The 27,100-nt window shown below is 37.8% G+C and overlaps 1 protein-coding gene across 1 annotated transcript in view; it reads left to right on the top strand.

Moving 5' to 3' along the window:
* The window catches only part of LOC127661812 (mitogen-activated protein kinase kinase kinase 10-like), a 48,643-nt gene that overhangs the window by 5,771 nt on the left and 15,772 nt on the right, over positions 1-27,100 (top strand). The window contains exons 2-6 of the mRNA XM_052152708.1: positions 23,293-23,473; positions 23,555-23,703; positions 23,917-24,092; positions 25,324-25,570; positions 26,095-26,217. Coding sequence (XP_052008668.1) covers positions 23,293-23,473; positions 23,555-23,703; positions 23,917-24,092; positions 25,324-25,570; positions 26,095-26,217 — 876 coding nt within the window. The remainder of the gene's footprint in view (positions 1-23,292; positions 23,474-23,554; positions 23,704-23,916; positions 24,093-25,323; positions 25,571-26,094; positions 26,218-27,100) is intronic.

Below are 27,100 nucleotides of genomic sequence, written 5' to 3'. Positions count from 1 at the left end.
TTCCAAGCCCTGCAGCCTCTTCCCAGCTCCCCTCTATTGCACCCAAGTCATCCCCCTCCCCTATGGTACAGTACCCACTCAGCCAACACAGTGAGGCTGAATTGTGTATATGGCATATTATCCAATATAGAGCTTCAATAATCATGTTCCCATAACATTTATTGAATCGTGGAATGGAAACGAGTAAGATGCCATTCCATAAAAGTTCCCAGAGACAAGTCAACATAAAGTAGCCAGACACAAATGGTGTTTGAATCAATTGGACTTTGCAAATGTATTGTTTCAGAACAATGACACAAAGAGTCAGGGTCAAATTAGCAAACAAAAATTACTGTAACAGCTCGCTCTCCCACATCATGTTGCCTGGGGAGCTAATTTGAACATACTTGGTTCGCTGGTTGTCAGTGCATCTGTACAACTTGGATAATCTGATTACTGTGACCTCCTTTGCAGTGATGTCACTCTTGAGTTTGTAAGTTGATAGGCTGCTGTCGTTTGTTAGTCCATATTGTTAACCAAACCAAACAAGTTTCCCGTAATCAAAGAATGGCCCACACTGGCAAAAACTAAATAGAAATGGGGATCAATTGGAAGGGTGACTCAGCTGAGGGTAATGCTAAACCCCCGATGACCTTCCCCTGACACAATCCTCAGGCAGGTCTTTCCTGGAACACTGGAATGCTGATGGCTAATGGTTATGCACATTGTCTGGTGCCATCAAAGAGCCATGGCAAACATTTAGTACTTGTTTTTTAAACACTTTATGAATCTCAACACTCAAATTTAATATCAGGTGTATGAGATAAAGTTACACTGATGTTAAAGGAGGTGATAGACCAATATATTGTGCAGGCTGATTATTTATTATCCCTCAAATATCAATCATTGGTATCCACCATTTATCAATATACTGTATATGATATGTATTGGCTTTGTATCTGCTTTCTCTCTAGATATTGGCAACCACAATTTAGGAAAAACATTTTGGTTCACTACTTTTTTAAGTCTTTTTTTAAGCAGGTTTACTGTACCTGTTCTGGTAACTGACCTTCAATGAAGAGACACGTTTACACACTCGCAATAATAGTAGATTATTAGGGTTGTGATTCTTTTGGACTTGTTGCTCTTGTAGCTCTATTTACACTATCCATAGCTAAATACCTGTGTACTACTTTTATTGGGTTGGGCCCTTTCTCCACATGATGATACAGTTCAGTAATTTGCCATGTGATATCTATGCCATTTTGTTGTACCAGCAGGTGTAAAGAATAGGAATAAGGGCGAGATAGACAGGGAAAGGGAGAGGCAGAGAGGCTGGGAACACAGCAGCAAAGTAACAATGACCCCTTTATAGCATGCCCAAGACAGAGATGGCTTGACAATGACAGGAGTCACTCACCCGGTTGGGGGAGGGGAGGGTGTGTATGTGAAAATGAGTGTCTGGAGCTTGCATGAGAGTTCAGATGGATACATGGGAAAGGAAACGGTGAAGGAATGTGCACAGTTACGTGTGTGTATATGTGCATGTGATGGAAAAGCCACAGGGTCTGAACTCACACAGAGGGAGGGGGGTCAATGGTGGGTTATAAGCACTAGGGTCACCAATGTACAGGAATACCATCATAGAACTAAAGCTGTGCTAAGGGTGGATGAGCTCATTTGTCATAATACTGCAGGCTTCCCAAATAAAATATAAATGGCAGATAAATAGCTGAAGATATTTGTCTTTTTATTTTTGCTCAACTGGTAGAGCATTGCACAAGTTACATCAAGGATATTGTTTGATTCACAGCGGCTGCATGTAGTGAAAAAAAAATGGATGGATAGATAGATAGATAGATAGATAGATAGATAGATAGATAGATAGATAGATAGATAGATAGATAGATAGATAGATAGATAGATAGATAGATAGATAGATAGATAGATATTAGCATTTATGTCATTATTAGTGCTGTCAGTTGATTAAAATTTGTTACATTTTTCATGGTTAATCACGATTAATCGAAAGATTTTGAAAGTACTGAAATTTGACAATGAATAAATGTCTATTCCTGTCAAACTGCATTTATTTCCTTCTTAGGAAAGAAAACAAAACAATATATAAGAATATAATGCTTGTATTAACATTTTCCAAACAAAGCCTTCCACAGTATAAAGTACCAATTCAAGTAATATTAAATGTTTTAGTGGGAGTTTGACTAATTGAAAGAATTAGGGGGCTTTCACACTAGCACTTTTGGTGCGCACCCCGGTTCGAATGACGTCAGAGTTCGGTTCGTTTGGATGATGTGAACGCTGTCTTCCGAACTCGGGTGCGCACCCGCGAACCGTACTCGGGTCCGCTTAAAAAGGTGGTCTGGGGTACGGTTCATGTGAACTCCAGTACGGTTCGCTACTGATATGAACGCAATCGAACCAAATGACGTATAATGTGGTCGTCAGTCTCACACCCGTCACTTTCAAAATGAGCGGAAAGGGTTTACTTTCGTGCGTGCGTGCGTGTGTGTGTGTATACACTTACCTTGACGAAAAGCGGGATTGACGCACACGCACACGCACTGCAAGCAGAGAGATGATTTCTGCTTGCCTTCGCAAAAATTGTCTTCGGCGGACAGCCCGCTGTCTTTTGAACGATTTCAGTATTTTTGCGGCAGACAGACGCAAGTGTGTTTCTGTATCTTGATGTTGAAAACAAAACCAAAGGTTAAAAAAAAGAACAAATGTGAACTGAGCAAGTCTATTCATTGAATTTTGACGCCTTTTCATTTCGCAGTTATCAAGCAACACGATTACGCACCAGCTGCAGCTTGATGACGCAAGCGTACCGCGGTTCGGATACAAATATATAATGTGAACACAGTCCATCGGGGGCAGGGGGGAGGGGGGAGCAATCGAACTCGGGTTCGGAACAGGCAATCGAACCAAGTGTGAAAGCCCCCTTAGTCTCCCCATAGGTTGCATTTTCCTTGCATTGGGCATTAAATCTTTTAAACTCTCATCCTCCACAATATTAATCAGAAGGCAGACTGTGACTATTCGCTTTGTTATAGCAATTGAGAAGCCGTGTTCATGATTCACATCAGGGCGTCAATGCCAGCATCAAGCGCCACATGAAAAGTGCTTGCAGACAAAATGCTGATTTAGATTGTTGATAGTTAAGACTTGGCTTGCTTCTGTGGTAATTTACATGTGCCTTAGGCTAAAAAATAGTGTCACAAGTCCCATCTAGACATGTACAACAAATACTGTGAAGGGATCCTTTTCCCATCACTTTATTACAGACACTGAATCACTGGTGTGTGTTGTGAAGTATGTGTCAGTGTAATGACTCCATGCAGACACATTGCAAAAGTTCTGCCCTTCCAACCAGTGGTTATCAAAATCAAATCAAATCACTTTATTGTCACACTACCATGTACACAAGTGCAACAGTAGGCGAAAGTCTTGTGTGCAGTTCCGAGCAACATAGCAGTCATGACAGTGACGAGACATATGCCAATTACAATAAACAACATATTTACACAACACAATTTACATATCAAATGTACACATACTTACACAACACAAAAATAATATACAATGTAAACAATACACACAATATAGAATACACATACAATAAAATAAATAAATAAAGAGTATATAAAAAATATATATACACAGTAGTTCTATTGTGGAGAATATAATTATGACAGTCAAGTGTGAGATAATAATTGAATAAAGTGCAGTGCTGATTATTGATCGTGAGAGATCAAGTGTTCAAAAGTAGGATTGCTTGGGGGAAGAAGCTGTCATGTAGTCGGCTGGTGCGGGTCCTGATGCTGCGATATCGCCAGTCTGATGCTGGCTTAATCACATGCGTTAATGCATTAATTTTGACAGCTCTAGTCATTATGTTGTTAATTGTGATATATTTTTGATCCACTATCATTATTAGTAGGGCTGTCAATCGAATAAATTACATGGTGTGCTGGTTAATTTTTTGAATTAGACCCCAAAATATAAATAATTTTAGTATATGATAATTTAAATAATTATAAAAATAATACAATATAAACCAGAAAATTAAAATTCATTATTCTGGATGCACACAAGTAATGCATTGATTAGACAATGCAAAAAGTAGCTTTAGAAGTCTATTTATTGTTCCTTTTACTTCCATATCATTGAACATAAGCGTACTATTGGCAGTCTATTTAGCAATTGAGTTTGTCAATCTCTCACAAAATGCGTTACTGCTCTCAATGAAGTGCGTTGCCAGTAAAGCCCAAGCTGAGGCTGCGCAGACTGCCCCCTACTGCCCTGTATTCACCACAACATCTAGGTGGTAGTTGTGGATTGTGGAGTGTACGTTCATGAGCATTGTATACAGAACACCAGTATTGGTATCTGTGCATCCTTATTAAACACTGTGACATGTTAGATTAAAGTCGGCTTAGATTAGAAACACTACTGATTTGGTGGGAACTTTGGTGGACCTGCAGTACGGGTGTGTTTTAGGAGCTTTTTTTTACAGTATGTGTAGTGGTGTGTGAGAGAGAAAGAGAGAGATTGGTGTACTGTAGGTCAGTGTCCCTATTAGTTTAAACTGTGACACAGATCAAATGCTGGCCAGATAACCAATAAACACATACAGAATCTAGCATACAAATCAATAAAAAGACAAAAAAAAGAGTAGGCTCGGAATCTGTTAATGAACTGAAGACCACAGCCCTCAAATGACAATTTACAAAAGTATTTGTAAAATTGTACAAGTTAATACATAAGCACACATGTTTTTGCAGGCATGAGAATTTCTCAGTTGTTTTCTGTTTACAGAGTAACTGTGGCAGAGTCCAAGGTTTGTCCCAGCGCTCATGTGACGGTGAGAAAGACGTGTAATTACACAAAGCAAAGAGGACACAATGTGTACGCACAAAGTGCTTATCCACACCCAAACTGAGCATACACTATAATGTACCACACACACACACATGTGCAGCTGTCCTTATCAGGACTCTTTATAGACATAATGATTTTTATACTGTACGAACTATAGATTCTATACCGTAAACCTAAACCACACAAAAAACTTTCTGCATTTGTACATTTAAAAAAAAAGTACGTTTTTTTTAAGGAGCCCATATTATGCTCATTTACAGGTTAATCATTTTATTTTGGGGGTCTACTAAAATAGGTTTACATGCTTTAATGTTCAAAAATCACTTAATTCTTCTCATACTGTACATTGCTGCAGCACCTTTTTTCACCCTCTGTCTGAAACGCTCTGTTGTAGCTCCTGTCACTTTAAAGCCCTCCTTTCAGAAAAGCCCAGTCTGCTCTGATTGGTCAGCTGGCCCAGTCTCTTGTGAGTGGTCAACCACTTAAAGCTTGTCAGAAATTTAACGGCCCTTACCATAACCGAGTTTCAGCTCCCAAGGCTTCCTGAAGTGGGCATTATGCTAATGTATTACATAGTGGCATAAATATGTCACGGAAGTAATGGCTGGACTGCTGTTTCAGGCAGTTCAGGAGCAGTGTTTTCTGTGGAAGAGAGAAACTCCCTTTGGTGTGGACTTATTTTTACTTGCACAAACAGCTATATTTGACACTAAAGGAAAGGTAAAACCCTTTAAGCGATTTGAATTATGGGGACACTAGAAATGTTCTCATAAACCAGATTTATAGCATAATATCCTTGTAATTACCAGTTTGTAGCTAACTTTAAAACTAGCGGGTCGATGTCCCGTGTCGCAAATCCAGTGACGCTGGTAGTGACAATTCCCTTTGACCAATCAGTGATCTGCAGGGTTTTGACGTCACATTTATTATCGGCTCTGCTCGCTTGGAACCTTGACCGAGGTGGTACTAAAAAAAACAGGTAATATCCATTGTGGAAACCCCCCAAAAAGCGAGCAGAGTCAAGTCGAGTTGTACCGTGCAGTGGAAAAGCCCCAGAAAACTGTTTAAAAATGCTCTGTAATCTTATTTATCAATAAGCAATCTTGGCTTTTATGAAACAATATAAAATAATGGAGGGAGTGACTCACTCATAGTTTGACAAAAGACATCTTGATAGCGTGATGCAGGTTAAGCAGTTTTATTGCTATACGTATTAGGGGTTTGGTTTCTGTAGATTCAATTTCCATTTTGATCGAAATATGACCCTCCCTCCACATGTACATATCATGACAATTAAGTTGTCCGATAACCATTTTATAATTTATGATAGTTAATTACCCAAAAATAATTCGGTCATAATTTACTCAACTTCATGTCATTCCAGACCCATATGACTTTCTTTCTTATGCAGAACACAAAAGGAGAAGTTTTATTGAATATCCAGGTCTGTCTTTTTTTAAACAATGTAATTGGATATTGATTCACTTTAAAACTTAGAAAATGACGCGAATGAATCATAAAAGTAATCCATGCGACTCATGTATCAGTTTTCAAGTCTTCTGAAGCAATACAACAAAATTGAAGTCATTTTTCAGTGAAAATCTTGATGTCCGTTGCACTTTCATGAGCGCTATGAGCGAAGCTTGTGCAGAGTGGCTCAAAAACAGTTTGGCACTAAAAACAGCTCTTGATCAACAAGATCTTGCGCCAGTGTGTGCCTAGTCATGCCGGTTTAGAATCACATAGAATGACAGGGTGAGTAAATTAGGACAGAATTTTCATCTTCCTTTAAAGGAAATACTCAATGTAGTAACACAGAGAACAATTAATTTTTTTAAATAGAGTGCAGCTTTGTTACACTCTCATGATGACAGCACAATGTTAGCCAGCTTACAAACTGCTTATGGTGTGGTATGAAACAGGCCTTACAGAAGAATATACAGTTATGCTACACAGGTGTTACTGTGGCACAGTAAACGCGTATAGTACCACACATCCATTCCTACCAAGAAAGCACAAATGACACAAAGTACAGAGTGTCATGACATGGACATGGTGGGAGACACAGAGTGTATATTATTGTGGTCTGTATACCATTGCAATACACAGAAAACAATACATGCATATGCGTATACAGTAACTCTGTACACGGAACACACTGACATGGTCAAGTCTCACCGGGTACAATGCCCTTCGGTGGCCTGCTCCTCTGCCATCATACAGTGCCATAGAAGTGAGAAGAGTATTGTTGGAGCACTGAAAGGATGTCAGACGGGAGCAGGGGGAGCAATGGGGACTTCAGACAGCAACAGGTCATGTTAGTGTGTCTTGTTAACAGATCATTAGACTGTATGGTTCTTATCAATGTTTCTTATTCCAATATTGTAATATAGGTTTTATTTACAAGCAATTAGTCTAGTCAATTTTAGTGTAGCTATTTTGAGAAAAAAAGTGTCAGTATCATGTAATTAATACTGGAAAGTAGTATTAATTACACAGATATGATTTAAATTGATTAACTACTTATTATTTATTTGGTAAAATACTTCTAACCCAGTAATAAATAGTAAATACTCTGTAGAATTTATTTTGAGTTGAAGTATATATAGTACAAAAGATTAAGTACTTTCTAAATTGAATAACCTAGCTTAAGTGTGAACTTGAAAATATTAAGTAAATTCTATATTTGTACTCAATTCAAACATGTAAAAATGAATGCTCTAGCTAATAAGTATATATATATATATATATATGTCATCATGTATCATTCCAAAAGTAGAAAAACTTTTCAAATTAATTTGCTAATTTGAGTACATTTTACAGGTTAAAAAAAATAAGTACATTTTATTTAACTTTTCAAAGCTGGTGTTCCCAGCATGCACTGGGCTTGAATAATTAATGAGCTTGCATGGTTTCACTGTTTGCAAGTTTATTAACACCATTTTTATTGCTGATTTTGTTGTTATGTTTGATAACTTGTTTTGTGAAGTCTGAAGTTACTCAATATTATCCGTTACCCAAATCTGTTCAGGGCTCGACAATAAAGACTGCCCGATGGCCTGGGGCCAGTGTGAGAAAGACTCGGCCCAGTTGCTAGACCTCTCACTTGCCTGATCGGGCCAGTGCTGCATTTGTAACATTAGTGCAAGCAAACATCTAGCGAGAGAGCACAAACATTACACAGAGCGAACGCGAGTATATTAATCTCGCAAAGATGCGCAATTCCATAATATACTGCATGTGCCAAGGCACAGTTGCGTGCACAAACAAGATCTTGCAGACACCAAGCGCACTCCCCTAGCACTATCCTCAATCTTTTCCAAGTGTCTTAGCAGCAGCTATTACCAATGTGTAGAATAGAAGGAAAAAACCCACTTAATGCATTTCATAGTGGGATTTAACGTGTTTTGCAACATTTTAAGTATCCCCGCACATTCTGTGTTCACAGTGTGCGAAATCCCCATATTTTTAATTTTTACATGTTGCTGAAAATTAGTAATCCACACATTGGAACACAAGAAATCAACAGTTTCTTTCTATAGGACTGAATATCCATGTCTCTCCGCGCATAATGTCTCATCATCATTTATATTTATAATTTATCTTCTGACATATTTTTTAAAGCCATGATGTTAAAAACAGCTATTTGTAATTTTTGTGTTGGGGCCAGTGAAATTTTGGCAGGACCAGTAAAAGTAGAAAAAATCCTTAGCGTTGAGCTCTGGCTGTTGATTGTTACCTTCATTGTGTTTTGTGCACCAAATGTTGAGGTCTGCATGCGCAGCCCTGAATCTTGTTTCAACCACAAGTAATGCAAGGTGATGTTGTCTTATAGATTACATAGCATGCATAAAGCTTCCCTGTTTTTATAAGGAAAGTTCAAAATGTGAAATGTTCCAATAAAATATTCATTTAAATGTTACTACATTTCTATAAGTACTATGTGCTTGTGCAGATTTGTAAGTAAAAGTTACTTTATTAACTTAAATGTTAAAAGTTACATTTACTAACTCACTTGAATCAATATTATGCCATGAAGTGAAGTATTTTATATAATTTTATACCATTAAAGACATACCATTTCATTTTTTTATTTTATTTTACGAGTAATTCTTTTTCAGTGGATGCAGAGATCGATTTAAAAAGCCATGTGTAGGTTGATTTCCCTGAAAGGTGTAAACACTGGGGCTCGGTGGGGCTATCAAATCATTGCTCTATTTGTTTAAATTATGTGTTTTTGTGCCTTTAATACATAAATTACATTAGTATATTAATAATGCTTTAGTTATGGAAAAGCCAAAAAATACAATAGTTGTGTGTCTGTGGCATAGCATGACTGTAAAACAGAGATAAACAGAACAGCTCTGACATTCAGGTGCTGCTTGTGTCATAAAGTGTCTCTTTGCATGTGCCTCAGGTGACATTTACCTCAAAGGGGTCTGACAGCAGCACAGCTGACACTGGGAAAAGCTGGGCCTCTGCATGTACATTTAACCCTGTGATGGGGAAGAGGCTGTGCAGTTACCACCTCTGGTGTCCGATTAAAAATTTGGAAAATAACAGAAAATAATGATTGTTTTTAATTCTATTTAGGTTTCAAACAGTTTTCCCGAACACTCCCCCTGTCTCCCATTGGTCAGAACAAAACAATAGATAGTCCTGCCCCAATGTCACAACATAGGTTCAAACAATCAATCATGTTTTAATAGCACCACAGAGTCACAGTGTTTGCAAGTTTTAGGGAAAAAACCTCTTTGCATATTAAGCTAGCTGATATAGGAGAAAGTATTTTAACATAGACAGAATGACAGCTTTCATCTTTAAAGGAATAGTTCACTCAAAACTGAAAATTCTCTCATCATTTAATGACCCTCAGATGTATATAACTTTCTTTCTTCTGCAGAACACAAGTGAAGATTTTTTATAAGAAAATCTCAGCTCTGTAGGTCCTAAACTTAATCTGTAAAGGGTCCTAAACTTTTGAACCAATAAGCACAGAAGTGCAGCAGAAAAGTAACCCATAAGACTGGGTTAATTTAATCAATGTCTTCTGAAGCTATCTAAGTGTTTTTGTGTGAGAACAGACCAAAATAACAATGTTTTTGCTGTAAATCTTGCCATTAAAGTCTCCAGGCATGATCGTGATTTCAAGCTTGATTAAACTTCCTAGTGATGGAATCATACTATAGTGCTAGATGGCGCTAGGACAGGTAACCAAACTTGAAATCATGATCGTGCCTGGAGACTTTAATGGCAAGAGTTACAGCAAAAACATTGTTATTTTGGTCTGTTCTCACACAAAAACCAATCGGACCACTTCAGAAGACATGGATTAAACCACGGGAATCTTCTTTGCTGGCTTTTTTAGCGCTTTAAAGTTTTGGACCCCATTCCCGTGCATTGTTAGGATATTCTTCTTTAAATCTTTGTTTGTGTTCAGCAGAAGAAAGAAGATCATGTATATGTATACATGTATATCCGTTCTGATTCTGCTGGACCTTTCTGCAGCATTTGACACAGTCAACCTTCAGATCCTTCTCTCCACCCTCTCTACTCTGGGCATCAGAGGAACTGTGCTTGACTGGTTGACGTCCTATATCTTAGATAGGTCCTTCAAGGTAGCCTGGAGAGGTGAGGTATCCAAGCCACATCAGTTACTTACTGGGGTACCTCAGTGCTTGGGCCACTTCTCTTCTCCATATACACAACATCACTGGGACCCATCATTCAGTCACATGGTTTCTCTTACCACTGCTACGCTGACGACACGCAACTCTACTTGTCTTTTCAGCCCAATGACACCACAGTGACTGCTCGAATCGCTGCCTGTCTGGCAGACATCTCGGCCTGAATGAAGGAACACCACCTGCAACTCAACCCAGCCAAGACTGAACTCCTTGTCTTTCCAGCCAACCCTGCTGTTGAACACAACATCACCATGCAGCTGGGTTCAACTACAGTATCACCTTCCAAAACGGTCGGAAATCTAGGGGTAACCATCGATAACAAGCTAAATTTCACAGACCACATCTCAAAGACTGCAAGATCATGTAGATTTAAACACTACAATATCAGGAAAATAAGACCTTTCCTCTCTGAACATGCCACAACAACTGCTTGTTCAGTCACTTGTCATAACTAGACTGGACTACTGTAACGCTCTCATTGCAGGCCTCCCTGCATGTGCAACTAGACCTCTGCAAATGATCCAGAATGCAGCAGCATGTCTGGTCTTTAATGAACCAAAGAGAGTGCATGTTACACCACTGATTGTCTCTCCACTGGCTGCCGGTTGATGCACGTATTAAATTCAAGGCTCTGATGCTGGCATACAAAACAGTCACTGGGTCTGCTCCAGTATACCTAAAATCATTTATGCAGATCTACACTCCCGCCAGAAGCCTGCGGTCGGCTAAGGAACGTCGTCTTGTTGTACCAACACAAAGAGGCACCAAAACACTTTCCCGGACTCTCAGGTTCATCGTACTACGTTGGTGGAATGACCTTCCCAACTCCATCTGTGAAGCTGACTCACCCTCTGTCTTCAAAAAACTGCTAAAAACACATCTTTTCCAAGAGCACTTAACCAATCACTGAAAAAACAAACACACAAAAAAATTCTTGTTGCACTTAAATCTGTTTTGAATGCTATTCTGATGCTAGTGAAACTTTGTAGTATGGCACTTTTTGTACAAATGTCTCCTTAAGATTATTCGCTTATGTTTTCCTCTTTTGTAAGTCACCAAATTAATAAATGTATATGTATATTGGGGATGGCATGAGGGCACTTAAATATTGAGAGAATTTTTATTTGTCTATTTTTTTAAGTTTTCTCTAAATTACAAAATATTCAATAAATAAACAGTATTGTTTTGAGAGAGTTAAAAAGAGAGAAAGGGAAGAAATGACTGTCCTGGAGTTCATCCACACTTTTCATGTCCCTGCTCCCTATTCAGGCAAATTTTTATGCAGTTCCTGGTTGGTGGTTTGCATTCAAAATGTCCCTAAAAGAAACTTAGTGTATGTCCAGAGGACAAAGCCATCATTACGGCACAGGTTCTAATTACACTGTTATCTGTTGACACTACAGGCAGTATAATATTGACATTGAACAGAGTCAGGGCAGAAATTTGACTCTAATCGTGAATGTGCAACCTCAAGGACTAAAAAGCACAGGCAACAAAGCAGCAGCATCTAATGTCGAAATGTCTGAAATTCACCATGCAGAAGATCGCATGGGTACAAAGCCATAATAATACATCTCCTGGAGGGCAACATTGTGCCTTGTTGAAACTGATTAAAACTCAATCAGCCGTTGGTGTTGCATCTGCAGCCAAGCAAAGGCATCGGTAACATGAGGAAAAAAAGGAAAAACAACCACATAAACTACACTGAATTTGCTTTAATATAATACTGTGTAATGGAGTTAAAGGGAAAGGAGGAGGCGAGAACCGGCTTAACAATGCAAATTATATTTTAATGATCATCTTAACTAAAAACACACAAACATAACCACACACAGGGCAGCTGCCTGTAATTCTCTCTCTCTTGAACTGTTGTCACCGGGCGCCTTTATCCCTCGGGCACCGCATCAGGCTGATTGGGGACTGGGCGTGCGTTGTTCCAGCCCGGCCCCACCCTCCTCCGCTCTACATACTGTTAAATTTAAGAAAAGTTTACCCAAAATTTTAATTCTGTAATTGTATACTCACCCACCATGTCACTTCGAACCTGTTCTTGGATGAAAAAAAAAGTGATATCTTGAAAAATCTTCAGTCTTATCCATAAAATTACAGTTCATAGAGACCACAACTGTTAAGCTCCAAAAATGAGAAAAGTAGTCCATATATGCAATATTAAACAAATAGTTTACCCACAAATAACAATTCTCTCATCGTTTACTTGTCCGCGTGCCATTCCAAACGTGACTTTCTTTCTTTTGTAGAAAACAAAAGATATGCACAGTATGAGGTGTTTAGTCAATACAATGTAAGTCAATGGGGTCAAAAACTTTCAAGCACCAAAAAGGACATAAATTGTGAATAATAGTAATCCATACAACTTGAGACCTTCTGAAGTGATACAATTGCTTTGGGTGAGAAACAAACCAAAAATTCAGTCCTTTTTCAGAAAAAATCTCCACTTCCGCCCAGGTCTCCTATGCACGTTCTTGAGAAAAGCAAATTCACGCATCCTTGTGCTTAACACATAAACAGAGAGCTGTATACAAACCAAACACAGTGTTGCCAGGTTCATGTTTTTATGCCCAGTTGGGATATTTGACATTGCATCACGCAAAAGTGCCACTTTTTTTGGACACCTTGTCAAGTTACACAAGAACTTCAATTATTAAAAACGCATTTCGAGACAACTTTATTTGTGGCACTTTTAACAGCCCCTTAGAACAAGTACATTTATGGTGCTTTTTAGTGTCATTTTTGGAGCTTAACAGACATAACCTCTATGAAGTAAATGATGACAAACTTTTCTTTTTTTGGTGAACTATCCTGTTAAACATATTTTATGAGATGCATATGACTGTCAACATGATGAGTGTCACATTAGACACTAGAGAGCCAGACATGCCAGATTAAGAAAGACTGCCAGATATAGCTTCTCTTTAGTCCTTCTTTCATGTTATTTTTCCATTTTCTTTTTTAGCTGTCTTTTTCTGGTGCTCCTTACTGTCTAAAATATCATCATCACTCCCTTTGTTTTATACTCCCACATATAAAAAGCACACAAAGCCACAAGCACGAGAATACAAATTCATGCTTATGCAAACACACACACACACTGATAATACTATATGCCTCTATTTCCTCTTTTCCTTGTGTCCTTCATTTCTTTTCCAGTCTCTCTTTCATCCATTCCCATCATCCCTCCCTCTTTCTCTTTCCTCCTTTGGTTGAGTGCATGAATGGCTGCCTCGACAGGCGACTGCTGGAATATGATTCAGACAGGAATGGAGGGAGGTAGGCAGGCAAAGAGAGACAGAGAACAAGAGAGAGAGAGGGGGATGAGAGGGATTGTCTGTAGGGCACAGTGATAAAGAGGAAATGTAGTCTCTCTGAGACTGCCGAGGATAGATGGGAGAAGATGGCCACTTTTACTGATTGGTCCAGACAAGCCCCACCCAGTTTAGTTATGCCTCTGCTGATTGGTCGAGTGCCATGCAGGCCACCAGCCCTCTTAGTCAAAAACCTTTTCAGTGAAATTCTGCTTTGATGTGTGTACATGTGTGCTTAGAATCAAGTAGATAAGAGTGCTATCAGTAGAGAAATATATTGAATACATGTATATACAGAGGGATCCAAGACATTTTTGCATTTGTCTATTTTAAAACAAATGTATTCATTACAAATTGTATAATCAGCATCAACAATTTGATCAAAAAGTCGGACTGATAAATGTATAAAATAATTTCAGAATTTACAATATTTGAGATGCCCCTTTTTTATTGGCAGCATGCACTTGAGCTGGCATGCACTCCACGAGTTTGTGCAAAACCTGATGATCCATGTTATCCAGCATGATTTGAGAATGATCCAAAGGGCATCTTATCTGCGTCAGTGGAAACAAGGAAATCTGACCTTTTGTACAAAGGATTTAACAGTGTCAATTGAATATTTCTTATTAATGTTACATCATAATGGTTCTTTGTTTTTGTGGTCCACTGTATATAACAATAGCCACTTTTCTACCATCTAGTCAAACCATTCTTGTTGTGAAACCGTGCCGTTCCATGCTGATCCGGGCCAGTTGGCACTGTTCTGGTTTCTTTTCCATATGGTGCTTAAATGTACATAACAAATACGTCAGTTTGCGACAACGTGAAAGGTAAACATTGGAGCGAGTGCGCTATGGAGTATGATCGCATATTCCAATTTTTAGGACTGCTTTTTCCCTGCTTTTTACTTTGTTAAAGCACAGGAAAGACATATCCCATGTCCCAAATAAAGCTAAGAGTAAAATGTGGGAAGATTACCATTATTTGCTGAGGGGTTGTGCATGCCATTGGACACAAACACACAGAAAGGGAACTGTTTCAGCCACAGTACCAGCTGTTCCTGCCTTCAGGGGACAGTTCCACTTCACCCCTCATGCACCCTGCTGAGTGTGCACTATACATGGCATTGAGAGGAGAATTCATGCCTCCAGATTAGAAGATACGGAAGAGTGGCTGACTCACTGATTAATTAAGACACAGGCCTTTTCTGAATGCTTTAGGGACACAAAGAGGACAGCACTGATTGGGTAAAATAATGTTTTTCAGTGACAGCCATCATTGTCCATGGTGGATTTTAGGCATGACAAACCAGATAGACTGTGCCCTGCATATGCAGTTGAGATATGAGATATTACAAAACGGATAGTTATTATAAGTCACTTCTGTGCCATTCTACACCATTTTGTAGAGCAAGAAGTATGTTCACTCTGAAAATGCAACCAAAAGAGAGTACTGTGATACTACCAGAAGATGTACTTCTTCATCCGAGATAATGTTGGACACTTCATGCACTTAACAGTCACGGCTTGCCCTACGTAGCAGAAGGGTCAGAGTTGCCTGGCCACGATGCTAGCCTGAAAAAAACTATTGTAATTAACAGTTAATGTGGCAACTAGCAAAATGTCTGTGAAGACAGCACTTTACAAATACAAGTTAAATCTAGGGATATCCAAATACCATTTTTTGGAGAACGAGTACCGATACCTCCTTTTCAGTACTCGCCCGTACCTGATACCTGTTTTTTGTTTTATTTTTCCAGAATTCCATGTCAACAGTTTATTTAAATGTATTTAATCAAAATAGTGTCTAAATAAACAAATTAATTTCAACTTTTTCCATCAAATGAAAATAGAACAATTCATTTTGAATATATTGTTGTATTATCATTGTCAAATTATGTGCTTTTATACAGCTGTTTTTGTCAAATTGTTTTTACTGCATATCAGAGCATAACAGATTTGCAACATTGCTTAATATAATACAATTACTATTGATTTATTTACATTATTATTATTATCAGTAGTAGTAGTAGTATTGCAGTGAATATTACACAACTATACAGTAGTGATATATTTCTGTCTTTTCCATTTCAATTCAGCTTTTATTTTGGCAGAAGCTTTTATGATCTGTAAGTGCCTCACACTACAAAATTCCGTGTATGAGCTAAGGTGCTCTAAAAGGTATGAGCAGCTGGTCTCGGAACAACACCAGCTGCACACATTCATTTTGAAGAGTGCAGCTCTCGCAAACTGTATATTTATTGCATTAAATCAGAGCCTTTGCGGTTTAATAATCACACTAGGACATAACATGATTTTAATTTGTGCACTGAATGTTTACAGAATGTAATTCCTACGTCAGAGGCTATTGTTTTTGGTATCGTAGCGTTTTAATGAGCACTAGTACAAGTACATGAATGCGGTATTGAACACTATTTCGATACCAGTATTAACACTAGTAAATGTTACGTGTTAAACTGAGTTTGGCTAACGCGTTAAAGGTAGCCACAACAAATTGCGTGCGTTGGAAATGTCACATTCGTCAGCTGAAAAACAGTAAATGCTTTTGTGTTGTAAAAAGATTTTAGTGTTCCTTTTGGGACAGTACCACACTTTCAAAATTCCTACACTAGATGGCCAAGGGCATAGTGTAAGTGCATAGTGTGTAATTTGGGACACAGGTTATATTTTATATTATAGCTTATAATGATTTTACATAAAATTATAACATTTGAATAAACATGTGTCCTTAATATTTGTATTATGTGGTAACCATTTTATAAAAGCAATAAGGCACTCGAGGCTGTGCCATATAATGAATATATTCACGGCTGAAGGGGTAACAATAAAGCACAGCCTCTCTTACCCTATTGCTTAAATATAAAATGAATAGTTCTGAATCTGGATGCTGATTGGTCATTGTGTTCAAGTCATAAAGTTGTGCCACACTGCTTAATTATTGCAGTTTTATCCCCTTCTTCTGTGTGTAGACTTTGTGATGTCTGGATTATATGTTGTTCACATGGATTGCTGAAGAGAAAAATAGTTGAGTCAGTTTACTAAGGGTCAAAGGTCAAACTGCTTGCCATAATGATGACAAACAGTGTTTAACAGATGTGCGTTCACTGACACATTACAAAACTTAATCTTTATCAGGCTTAGTTTCAAATACCTGCAGATAGTGATGTAAAGGAACTGCTGATTAGGTTTTAATTTTTGCAGACTGGGTTCAAGAGTGTTAAATCAGATGAAAGATACCAGTATCAACATTTTAATGAACATAATCTGAAACAGATTGTGTAGTGAATATTTATATAAATTTAATACAAAGACTGAGGTGTTAATATCAAAGTAATGAAAGGGAGTTATGGTGGCTGTCCTGGACATATGATTGTCGGTTTTTGAGCATTGGATATTAGACAATAGTGAGTTGTAAAACCTGTGTGGCTGTCCTCTCAGATATCATCCCAAAACATAAACAATCTCTCTCACACACAAATGTACACTTACACACATGCCCTGAATGGCCACCAGTAGATTTTAGTGAAGAACCTAAACAACAACTTAATTGGAACAAACTTGTATGTATTCACTGCACACACACACACACACACACACACACGCATATTTACCATCACACCCTTGCTTGTTCAACCTCAAACATTTTCAGAAAATGTGTTTTGTTTCTGCTTATTCACTCCCATACACACCCACTCATCCTCTCTCACTCTGTCCTTGCATATATTAACACAATCCTATATATTCTTTCTGTGTGACACACGCTCTCACAGCCCTCCAGTGGCAGCTGTGCCTTAGGGTGACATGGCCATTAAGACATGGCTGTAACAATGGCTTATTAACATTGTGAGCAGTCATCTCCTATTCTCCTAATCTCGCCTCACACCACAGGCAGAAATACACACTGTTAGTGATGGAGAAAGAAAGGATCAGTCCACCCCATAATGGATTAGTTTACCCACAGCTACAAATTCTGTCATAATTTACTCACCCTCTCATCGTTCCAAACCTGTATGACTTTCTTTCTTATTCGGAACACAATAGATGTTTTAATGTTGTAGTGAGGCACCGTTCATTGTATTATTTCTTAAAAAAGCTCCTTGTAAGAAACTCAAATGGATTACATTGTTTAAGGAAGTGCTTTTTTATAAGAATTACATTTTTATAGATCATAATCTCAAACGATCCATTTAAAGGCCCTTAAAAGTAGGGCTGTGTTGATACAATTAAATATCAATACGTCACAATATTTTGTCTCACGATATTGTATTGATACTTTAGGTCCATGTACCGATATATTATTAGATATACTGTTTGTGTATTCATAACGTGCATCATTTTAATAAAGAAGAAAAAGGTCATCTAAATAAGTGCAAACTCAGAGCAGTGTTCCTCATTGGAGACAGAGACGCTTATATGAGGAGTGAGTGAGAGAGACTAAAACTGAGCTTGTTTCTTTCACGGACATGCGTGCATGCCTCTCTTGTGCATTTGGCATTAGGGTTGGGGAAAAATCTAGATTTTATGCTTAATCGTGGTCTTCATTTGAACGATACTGATGTCGATTCTTAAATCCTAAAATCGCTCTTTTATTCTAAAAATGTCAGTGATTAGCCATTGGCTGGTAATTTTTCAGATTTCCCTCACCAGTGTTTGAGTAGTATAGTGGCAGAGATCAGCAGAGATCTTTTCATTGCATTCAGTAAAAGATTGCTTTCAATTGTTACGTGCAATCTGTGTCTAACGACGAGATCCACCCAATCCATTTGTCATTGAATAATGTCTCTTTTAATACCCTTTCTGTTCTTTACAGTCAATTATTGATCATAACGACAAAAATAAACATTTAGTTTACAATATCAGTATGAAATATATTAATTGTTATCATATTTTTTTATGGAATACTGGGTTTTTGTTTATTTTTAAAAAGCTAAAGTGTGACCAAAATGATGAAAGCTAATGATGAAATAGAATTTGTAAACTTAATAGTTTCGTAATTTACAAAGTTAGAAGGCCCCCTGTATAATTCATAACAGCATTAGCTGAAAGAGAATTTCTTTCATACTGTATGTAAGTAAAATGGACATTATAACTGAAATGTACGCAAAAGAATTAGAATTAAAAGCATGTGAATCTGAACCCAATTATGGTATCATGGAGGTGGCTAGCGATACCCAGCCCTACTTAAAACACATTTAAGAATCTTTCATTAGTACAAGGTACATCATGTTTTACACAAATGAGCCATTTATTAATAAGAGAGTTTAAGAGTTTGGAATGAATTTGACAATTTGATAATCAGTAAGAGATATATAACATATATCTATTGGAACAATTTGATTTTTATAAATGCCGAGGGATGGAATGCTGAGCCTAACATCAGCACAAAAACATGATCATACAGATAGGTGTTTTGTATGCAGTGTGTTTGTGAGTTAAACAGTGGATGGAGAGAGAGAGAGAGAGAGAGAGAGAGAGAGAGAGAACGTTCCACCTGTTCAACCTGAGCTCGTGATCTGCTGGTCAAACAGAAACTCTGCTGTGTTCCCTTCCTGCCTCTCTCTCGCTCTCGCTCTGTCTGACTCTCTCTCCTCCCATTTGCATATGTGTGGTGATAAAGGAATAGCACACTACACCTCACCCTTCTCCACCCCACTCAAACCAGTCCAGCTGACTATTGACACTCCAAAAATTTCCATAGCCTGGAAATACAGGGAGGAGCAAAATTACAGGGCACCACAAACTAGCATCTCGCTCTCTCTTTCATACACACATACATGTAGGCCTATACTATATAAAGGCTAACAGACATTCAACTAAATTATCACAGTTCCCTGTTCTGATCTTATGAACAGACAGATCTTATTATTGGAGTTTTCAAACGGCTCTGTGGAGAGGGATCTAGGGAATAAAAGTGTAAAAAACGGATTAAGAAATAAATCTCTGTAAAACTGCTTTTTATTTATTTATTGTGAAAAGCACCATACAAGTAAATCTGAAATCAATTTAAAATCTTTCTCTTTAGGTTAATACATCTAACTTACTCTAAAAGTGCATAGAAAAAATATATGCCATGAACTTAATACAAAGTCAATACTTTTCAATACTTCATAGTTTGTTTTGGTTTTAGTACAATGAAAAAATAAAAGCCAGATGTTTAATTTGGCAAACAGCCTGTTGTTTTTATAGTATCATGCTTACTACTTTTTCTCACATAGTATAAATTAGTCTTTCAAAATATATTCAGTAGCCCCCCTTTATAGTTTAGGAAGTTAGGAAGTTTAGGAAGTCCAGTTAGGCTTATCATATTTGAGGGTCCTTGGCATTAAAATGTTTGAAAGTCCCTCCCTTAACATATAGTATCGAAAGGGTAATGAGAGCCCCATTCAGCATTGTATTGATGATTTATTGGTGGGATTTATCCCATCCGGTGTGACTCATGTTTGTAATTGTAGATAAGATAGTCTAGTTAAGCTCTTTCAAGTCATTATGCCAACTGCAGTGTCCCATGTGTATGAAAGTGCCTTATATGGCTTAAAGCACCTCCACCTAGAACATATAATTCTTGTTTTGATAAATTAAAGGTGCTTTGTTGGTTGCGGGACGTTTCTAAAGTCATTGAGAGTGTAGATCATGGTAGTTTCAGTAAACACGGGAGTGAATTCATGGATAACAATGACAGGATCTGTCTGTTGTCCAGTGCCACTTCTGTGAAATATTGACATTGTACTCCACAGGGCCTGCTCTGTGTGAAGTTTAATGCTTGCCTACAAGTATGTGTGTATGTAAGTCTTTGAGGATGACTGGTTTGTTTAAAATTCTACTGCACCAGTTAGCGTCTACTTTAACTCTGCTACGTGAAAGGATTATAAGAGGTGTGTGTGTGTGTGTGTGTGTGTGTGTGTGTGTGTGTGTGTGTGTGTGTGTGTGTGTGTGTGTGTGTGTGTGTGTGTGTGTTTAAGAACATGGCCCCTGGCTGGGAGATCTTGTTTCTCTGTGATGCCTGCACACATGCTACAGGATGATGAATATTTGATAGAGTATAGCGCTTCGGCTCTATACTCCAACTTGCTGAAGTATCCAACTTGCTGAATCTATTATGAAGTCATCATGAAATCAAAACTGACCCTATTTACTTCTTAGAACACATTTTTTTTATTAGAGTTAAACAGCTTTCCTTTTCAGCTGATGTCACCAAGACCACTTGGGCTATTGGATCATGTTAAGCAATAGCCAAACAGCTATTTAGGCATTGTCAGTAGTTGGTAGTTAGTTGGAGTCATTTAGGTTACGGTACTGATAACAGTAGCAAATCAATTGCAAATGGATAAAAATGTCCCATCCTAAATGTTGTTCCTCATAGAATATCCTGTATATCTCGGAAATATGTCCGATTAATGTACTGTAGAATGGGTTATAATTGCCATGTCATGTTGACTCTATAAACAATGGGGGAAAAGATGAACAGTAAAATAATAAAATTCAAGATTGCAAAATTAAATTTTTATTTATTGTTAATTTTAATTTAGTTCACCTATTTGTTCAGTGACCATTACATCTTTATGCCAGAAGGGGGCAACAAATTAGCAATATGTTATGTTATAAGTGAGTTATTGAGGCATTGCCTGAACTGATTCATTAAAAAGCAGAGAGCTGTTCAAGACTGAAACAATGGAAGAACAATTGGTTCACTTAAAGATTCATTCAAAACACAAATTTGTTTACGAATAAAACACCTCTAGTATGATAGCAGTGCAGAGTAAATGGATAGAAAATAAATGTGGAATTCTCTAGAAAAAGGTGGTGAAAAACGTGTGTATTTTATTTTATGAGTGAGTTATTGAGTAAATTGATTCGTTAAAAAGCACAGTCGTTCACGACCAAAACAATGGAAGGTAGAAGAATTATTGCAAAAGCCAGAAAATGAATATGATACTACAACTAAACATAATATATAAGCATTTATATACTTATTAAGCATTTAGGCACTGAAGACACAAGTTTGTTAAGTTTTAAAAGTGTAATTTTCCCCCATTAATCCATTATGCAGGTCTTCAGCGGCACAATTGTACCCTCATTGACCCTCATTGTTGCCATATTTTTGCGCTTCATAATGCATCACACTTTCTCAATTGAAGATGGTCAGGACTGTAGGCAGGCCAATCTAGCACACACACACACTCTGCTAATTCAGCCAGTAAGTGGTTTTAAGTTGTCCTGCTGAAAATGCTGGCACGTCCCTGGAAAAGACAGTGCTGTATGGCAGTATATGCTGCTCCAAAGTTTTACATATCTGTCTACATTAATGGTGCCCTCACAGATGTGCGAGTTACCCATGCCATGGGCACTGACACACCCCTGGCCCATACTGACACTGGCCTTTGGACCTGACGCTGATAACAGCTTTTATGGTCCTTTTCCTCTTTGGCCCGGTGAACACAGCAGCTGTGTTTTTCAAAAATTTGAAATGTGAACCAAAAATACAGTTCCACTATTCTACTTTCCATCTAAGATGAGACCGAGCCAGGAGACGTTGACAGCACGTCTGGACAGTGTTGATGTAGGGCTTCTGCTTTGCATAGTTAAGTCTTAACTTGCATCTGTGGATGCAGCGGTGAGTGGTGTTGACTAACTAAGGTTTACTAAAGTATTTGTTCATTCAGAAGTGGTTTTTGTCTTTTTTTGACCAGATTCCTTTAATCGTTTTACTATATTGTGCACTGTAGAGGGTAAAATGTCCAAAAATCCTTTCAATTTGTCTTTGGGGAACATTGTTCTCAAAGTGCTGGATTATTATCTGTTGGCAAATTGACAAGTCTCGAATGGTCCTTGCTCTTGAAGAACTAGGCTTTATTTGGAGGCTCCTTATATACTGACACCATTGCCTCACCATCTCCTGTTTCACATTGCCTTGTTATTTTGACTCGTCAAATTGTTTTAAGTCTTAAATTGCCCCTGTCTTAACTTTTGTGTGTGTGTGTTGTGGGAGTGTGTTGCAATCATCTGATTTGAAATAACATTAAAGTACATTAAAAAAGAAACAATGAAATTCACAAGTTAAAACATCATATTATTTTTAGTTGTAGTGCTTTCAATATAGCAAAGAGTGAATATAATTTACAAATGATTCCTTTTTATTTTTATTAGCATTTTTCATACTGTCCCAACTTTTTCAGAATTGGGGTTGTATATTTACTGTGCATTTTCACATTGAGAATCGATGGGTTCATCCAAAAGCTGAAAACTGTTTTGAAATAACTCATTTATCAAAACCCTCATTGGTTTGATTTCAACTGAGAGCCAAAATTCGCTACATTCATCTCTATTCATTCCAACCCACTTTGTCTTCATATTTCTCTGTTCTTCATTTCGCTCCTCCCTCAGTTCTGATTCTGGAGCCCTTGGAGAGAGACGACCTGAGTGGGAAAACTCTGAAGATCACAGACTTTGGGCTTGCACGGGAATGGCATTGCACCACAAAGATGAGCGCAGCAGGCACGTATGCCTGGATGGCTCCTGAGGTCATCAAGCTGTCCCTGTTCTCCAAAAGCAGCGATGTGTGGAGGTAAGACTCCGTCCTCCACTGGCCTGTCAATTGTGGTCTAACTGGAGATTTTGTGACTGATTGTGGTCTATTTTGTGTCAGTTTTGGAGTGTTACTCTGGGAGCTGCTCACTGGTGAGGTGCCATACCGGGAAATCGATGCTTTGGCTGTAGCTTACGGTGTTGCCATGAACAAGCTGACTCTACCCATCCCCTCCACCTGTCCTGAGCCCTTTGCACAGCTATTGGAAGGTAAGAAAAAAGTTTTGCTAGGCTAAGATGAAAATTATCTTTCCATATTAAATTGTACCCTAAATTTCATACCCTAAATTGTCACATTATACTGTCTTTGTCCACTCTTTGCCCCTTACAAAAATGTACCCTCACAGTACAAAAATATGTTTTTGTAAGTGACAAATTGGACAGATCACTAATCTGTCCAATGTCACTTTTCACTCTCTGCAGAGTGTTGGTGTCCTAACCCACATGGCCGTCCATCTTTCGGGAGTATCCTGAGGAGACTGCTGGCCATTGAGCAGTCCGCCATGTTCCAGATGCCACTGGAGTCTTTCCATTCCCTACAGGAGGACTGGAGGCTGGAGATCCAGCAGATGTTTGATGAACTACGGGCGAAGGAGAAGGTGAGGGAGCCTACAAACCCAGTTTGTTCTTAAGTAAGCTTCTATTTTGTAAATTTCGTCATGAGCACCGTACATGAGGTCTGTCCGTGTACAGCAGTGTTATTAATCGTTAACACTAAAACAAACACTAAATGAAAACATTTTTGTTAACTGAAATAAAAACGAAACTGAAACCATTGAGAAAAACTAAACTAAAGTACATTTTCATAATTACAAAACTAACTATTATAAAAATGACCTTGAATTAATTTTAGTTTTTTGGTACACAATAGGGTGAATATGGGCAAAGTGGAGACTTTTGGAAACTTTACTTTTCTTGCACTTTTAATTATGATCCAAATGCCACATAACCTTACAGTATGACTTTGTAGAAAGCTTAGGATGTCTCCTACCTTAGTCAAAAGCAAAAATGAAGAAATACTCAATACTGGGAAATAGAAACTTTGAAGGCTGAATTTTGACCAATTCACATGTTTTTTCAGGCAGTCTTGGTTAAGTGGGACAGAAAAAGTAATCTATAAAAAATATCTAGTAATTATTTGAATAAATCTTTAAATTTACTTATACACTTTCATATCATAAATCATCATTAGTAACATTTACACACATTAAGTTAACTTTTACCTTTTTATAACCATAAACAGATTTAGATATAATTTCAGTCATTTTCTTTACCATTTCATTTCCAATGTTTTTTAATACATATGGATACAATGGAGATCAAGTTTAACTGAACCACTTTATCCTGTATTGAAAAATTGAAAATATTTACAATCCACCTTTATTAAACATGAAAATGCAACTATATATAGGTAACACAATAATGCCCAGCTTTTATGACCTTATATTAATTGAGAGACTAAAGGAATATTTGTACTTCTTAAAAAGGTGATTAAAAATGGTAAAAACACACACACATATATATATATATATATATAAAGCAGTAACAGTACCTAAAATATACACTTTCCCCATACATTTTAACCTAAACTCTTGTTGTGAAAAAAGCAACATGTTATGGACATGTTATGAGTCAACTATCCATAAAATACACCAGTATAAAAATGACGCGCAAGTATTATAAACCATTATACAAACTGAACCAAAGAGAGCATATTGCGAGGGAAAATCAAATAATTTATGTTTAGAGAAATTACACTAGATGCTAAATTAAAAGGAAGAACCTATAGGTTTAGTGGATTAGTGGTCTAATTAACCTCCTGTTCATTAGGAGTTGCGATCTTGGGAGGAAGCTCTTGCACGGGCAGCCGAGGAGCAGAGAGAGCAGGAAGAGCACCTGAGGAGGCGTGAGCAAGAGTTAGCTGAGCGGGAGATCGACATTGTGGAGAGAGAGCTCAACATAATCATTCATCAGATGTACCAAGAGAAACCACATGTGAAAAAGCGCAAAGGCAATTTCAAAAAGAGCCGACTTCACAAACTGGGAAGAGACAGTAACTGCATCAGTCTGCCCTCTGGTGGGTGGAATTTTAGTGGATTTATGAAGTCTGTTCCCCTCAAATTCAGGTGGACATGTGTCCTAGCAGTGTAATGTAAGATTATGGACATCTTCCACTAACGCTTGACAACCAAAAATTGTCTAAACATTTTTGTCTTAGTTTTAATATATCTATTGTATTATAATGTGAAACCTCTTTTTGTGAAAATTGTGAAATTCTGCTTGACAAGGGGGTTGTGCTTTGTAAGATTTCTTTACATTGAATGCCATTGGTTTGACACTTAAAAAGCAAATACATTCAGATCTTTTAAAGTGTAGTTAAAGTGTCCAAATAAGTTTTGGAGCCAATGTATATTAAAATATGGTAGTCTTTTCCCAAACCTTATGACAAAAATAAAAATAAAAAATTTCAATCAGATTTTATCAATTGTAAATTACTTGGCTCATTGCTGGAAATTAGTCGAAATCATCAATAAAGTGTAATGAAAATTTTGGGCTGTTTATCATATTCTTAAAGTCTCTGACAGCATGTTTTTGCTTTAGGGTTTGAGCATAAGATCACAGTGCAAGCTTCACCCAGTGTGGACAAGAGGAAAGGTCAGGGCAGTGAGAGCACCACTCCTCCAGCCAGCCCAGGGGTCATCCCTCGCCTCAGAGCCATATGCTGTAAGTGACATCAGAGATGAGTTCAGCTCATTGCATTTTGTGTTTGACACCATGATGATTCTGAAAACCACTCAACTGTGTTCTGTGCAGTTGTTGGCTGCAGGGTCAGAAATTAAGGGTCACCAAAAGTGACAATAATGCACCCAAAATCCAAAATGTAGGGGCAAAAAATGCCCCTGCAATGAATTCCTAGTTCCTTTTTGTAACATATATATATATATATATATATATATATATATATATATACATATATATATATATATATATATATATGTATATATATAGTTGTACTGTACACTCACCGGCCAATTTATTAGGTACACCTGTACATCTGCTTGTGATTGTCTAATCCAATCGTGTGTCAGCAGTGTAATGTATAAAATCATGCAGATATGGGTCAGGAGCTTCAGTTAATGTTCACATCAACCTTCAGAATGGGGGAAAGAATGTGATCGATGATGTGCTGGTTTGAGTATTTCTGTAACTGCTGATTTCCTGGGATTTTCACACACAACAGCCTCTACAGTGTATAGAGAATGGTGCAAAAAACATCCAGCGAGGGAGCAGCAGTTCTGTGGGCGAAAACTTGTTAATGACAGAGGTCAGAGAATGGCTAGAATAGTTCGAGCTGACAGAAAGGGTACGGTAACTTAGATTACCCCTCTGTGCAAGTAGTGAGCAGAATTGCATCTCAGAATGCAAAATACATCGAACCTTGAGGCGAATGGGCTACAACAGCAGAAGATCATTCTTCTTCCACATCTGTCAGCCAAGAACTGAAAGCTGAGGCTGCAGTGGGCCTATCCAAAAAGGATGCTTACCGAAGTGGGGATGATATCTTGTACAATCAGGCCAAATACAAAGGAGATTAAAGTGGCTAAAA

Source organism: Xyrauchen texanus, chromosome 21 (assembly GCF_025860055.1).
Source record: "Xyrauchen texanus isolate HMW12.3.18 chromosome 21, RBS_HiC_50CHRs, whole genome shotgun sequence".
NCBI lineage: Eukaryota > Metazoa > Chordata > Actinopteri > Cypriniformes > Catostomidae > Xyrauchen > Xyrauchen texanus.
The sequence above is the reverse complement of the archived record's forward strand: the minus strand, read 5'-3'. Positions and strand labels throughout refer to the sequence as shown.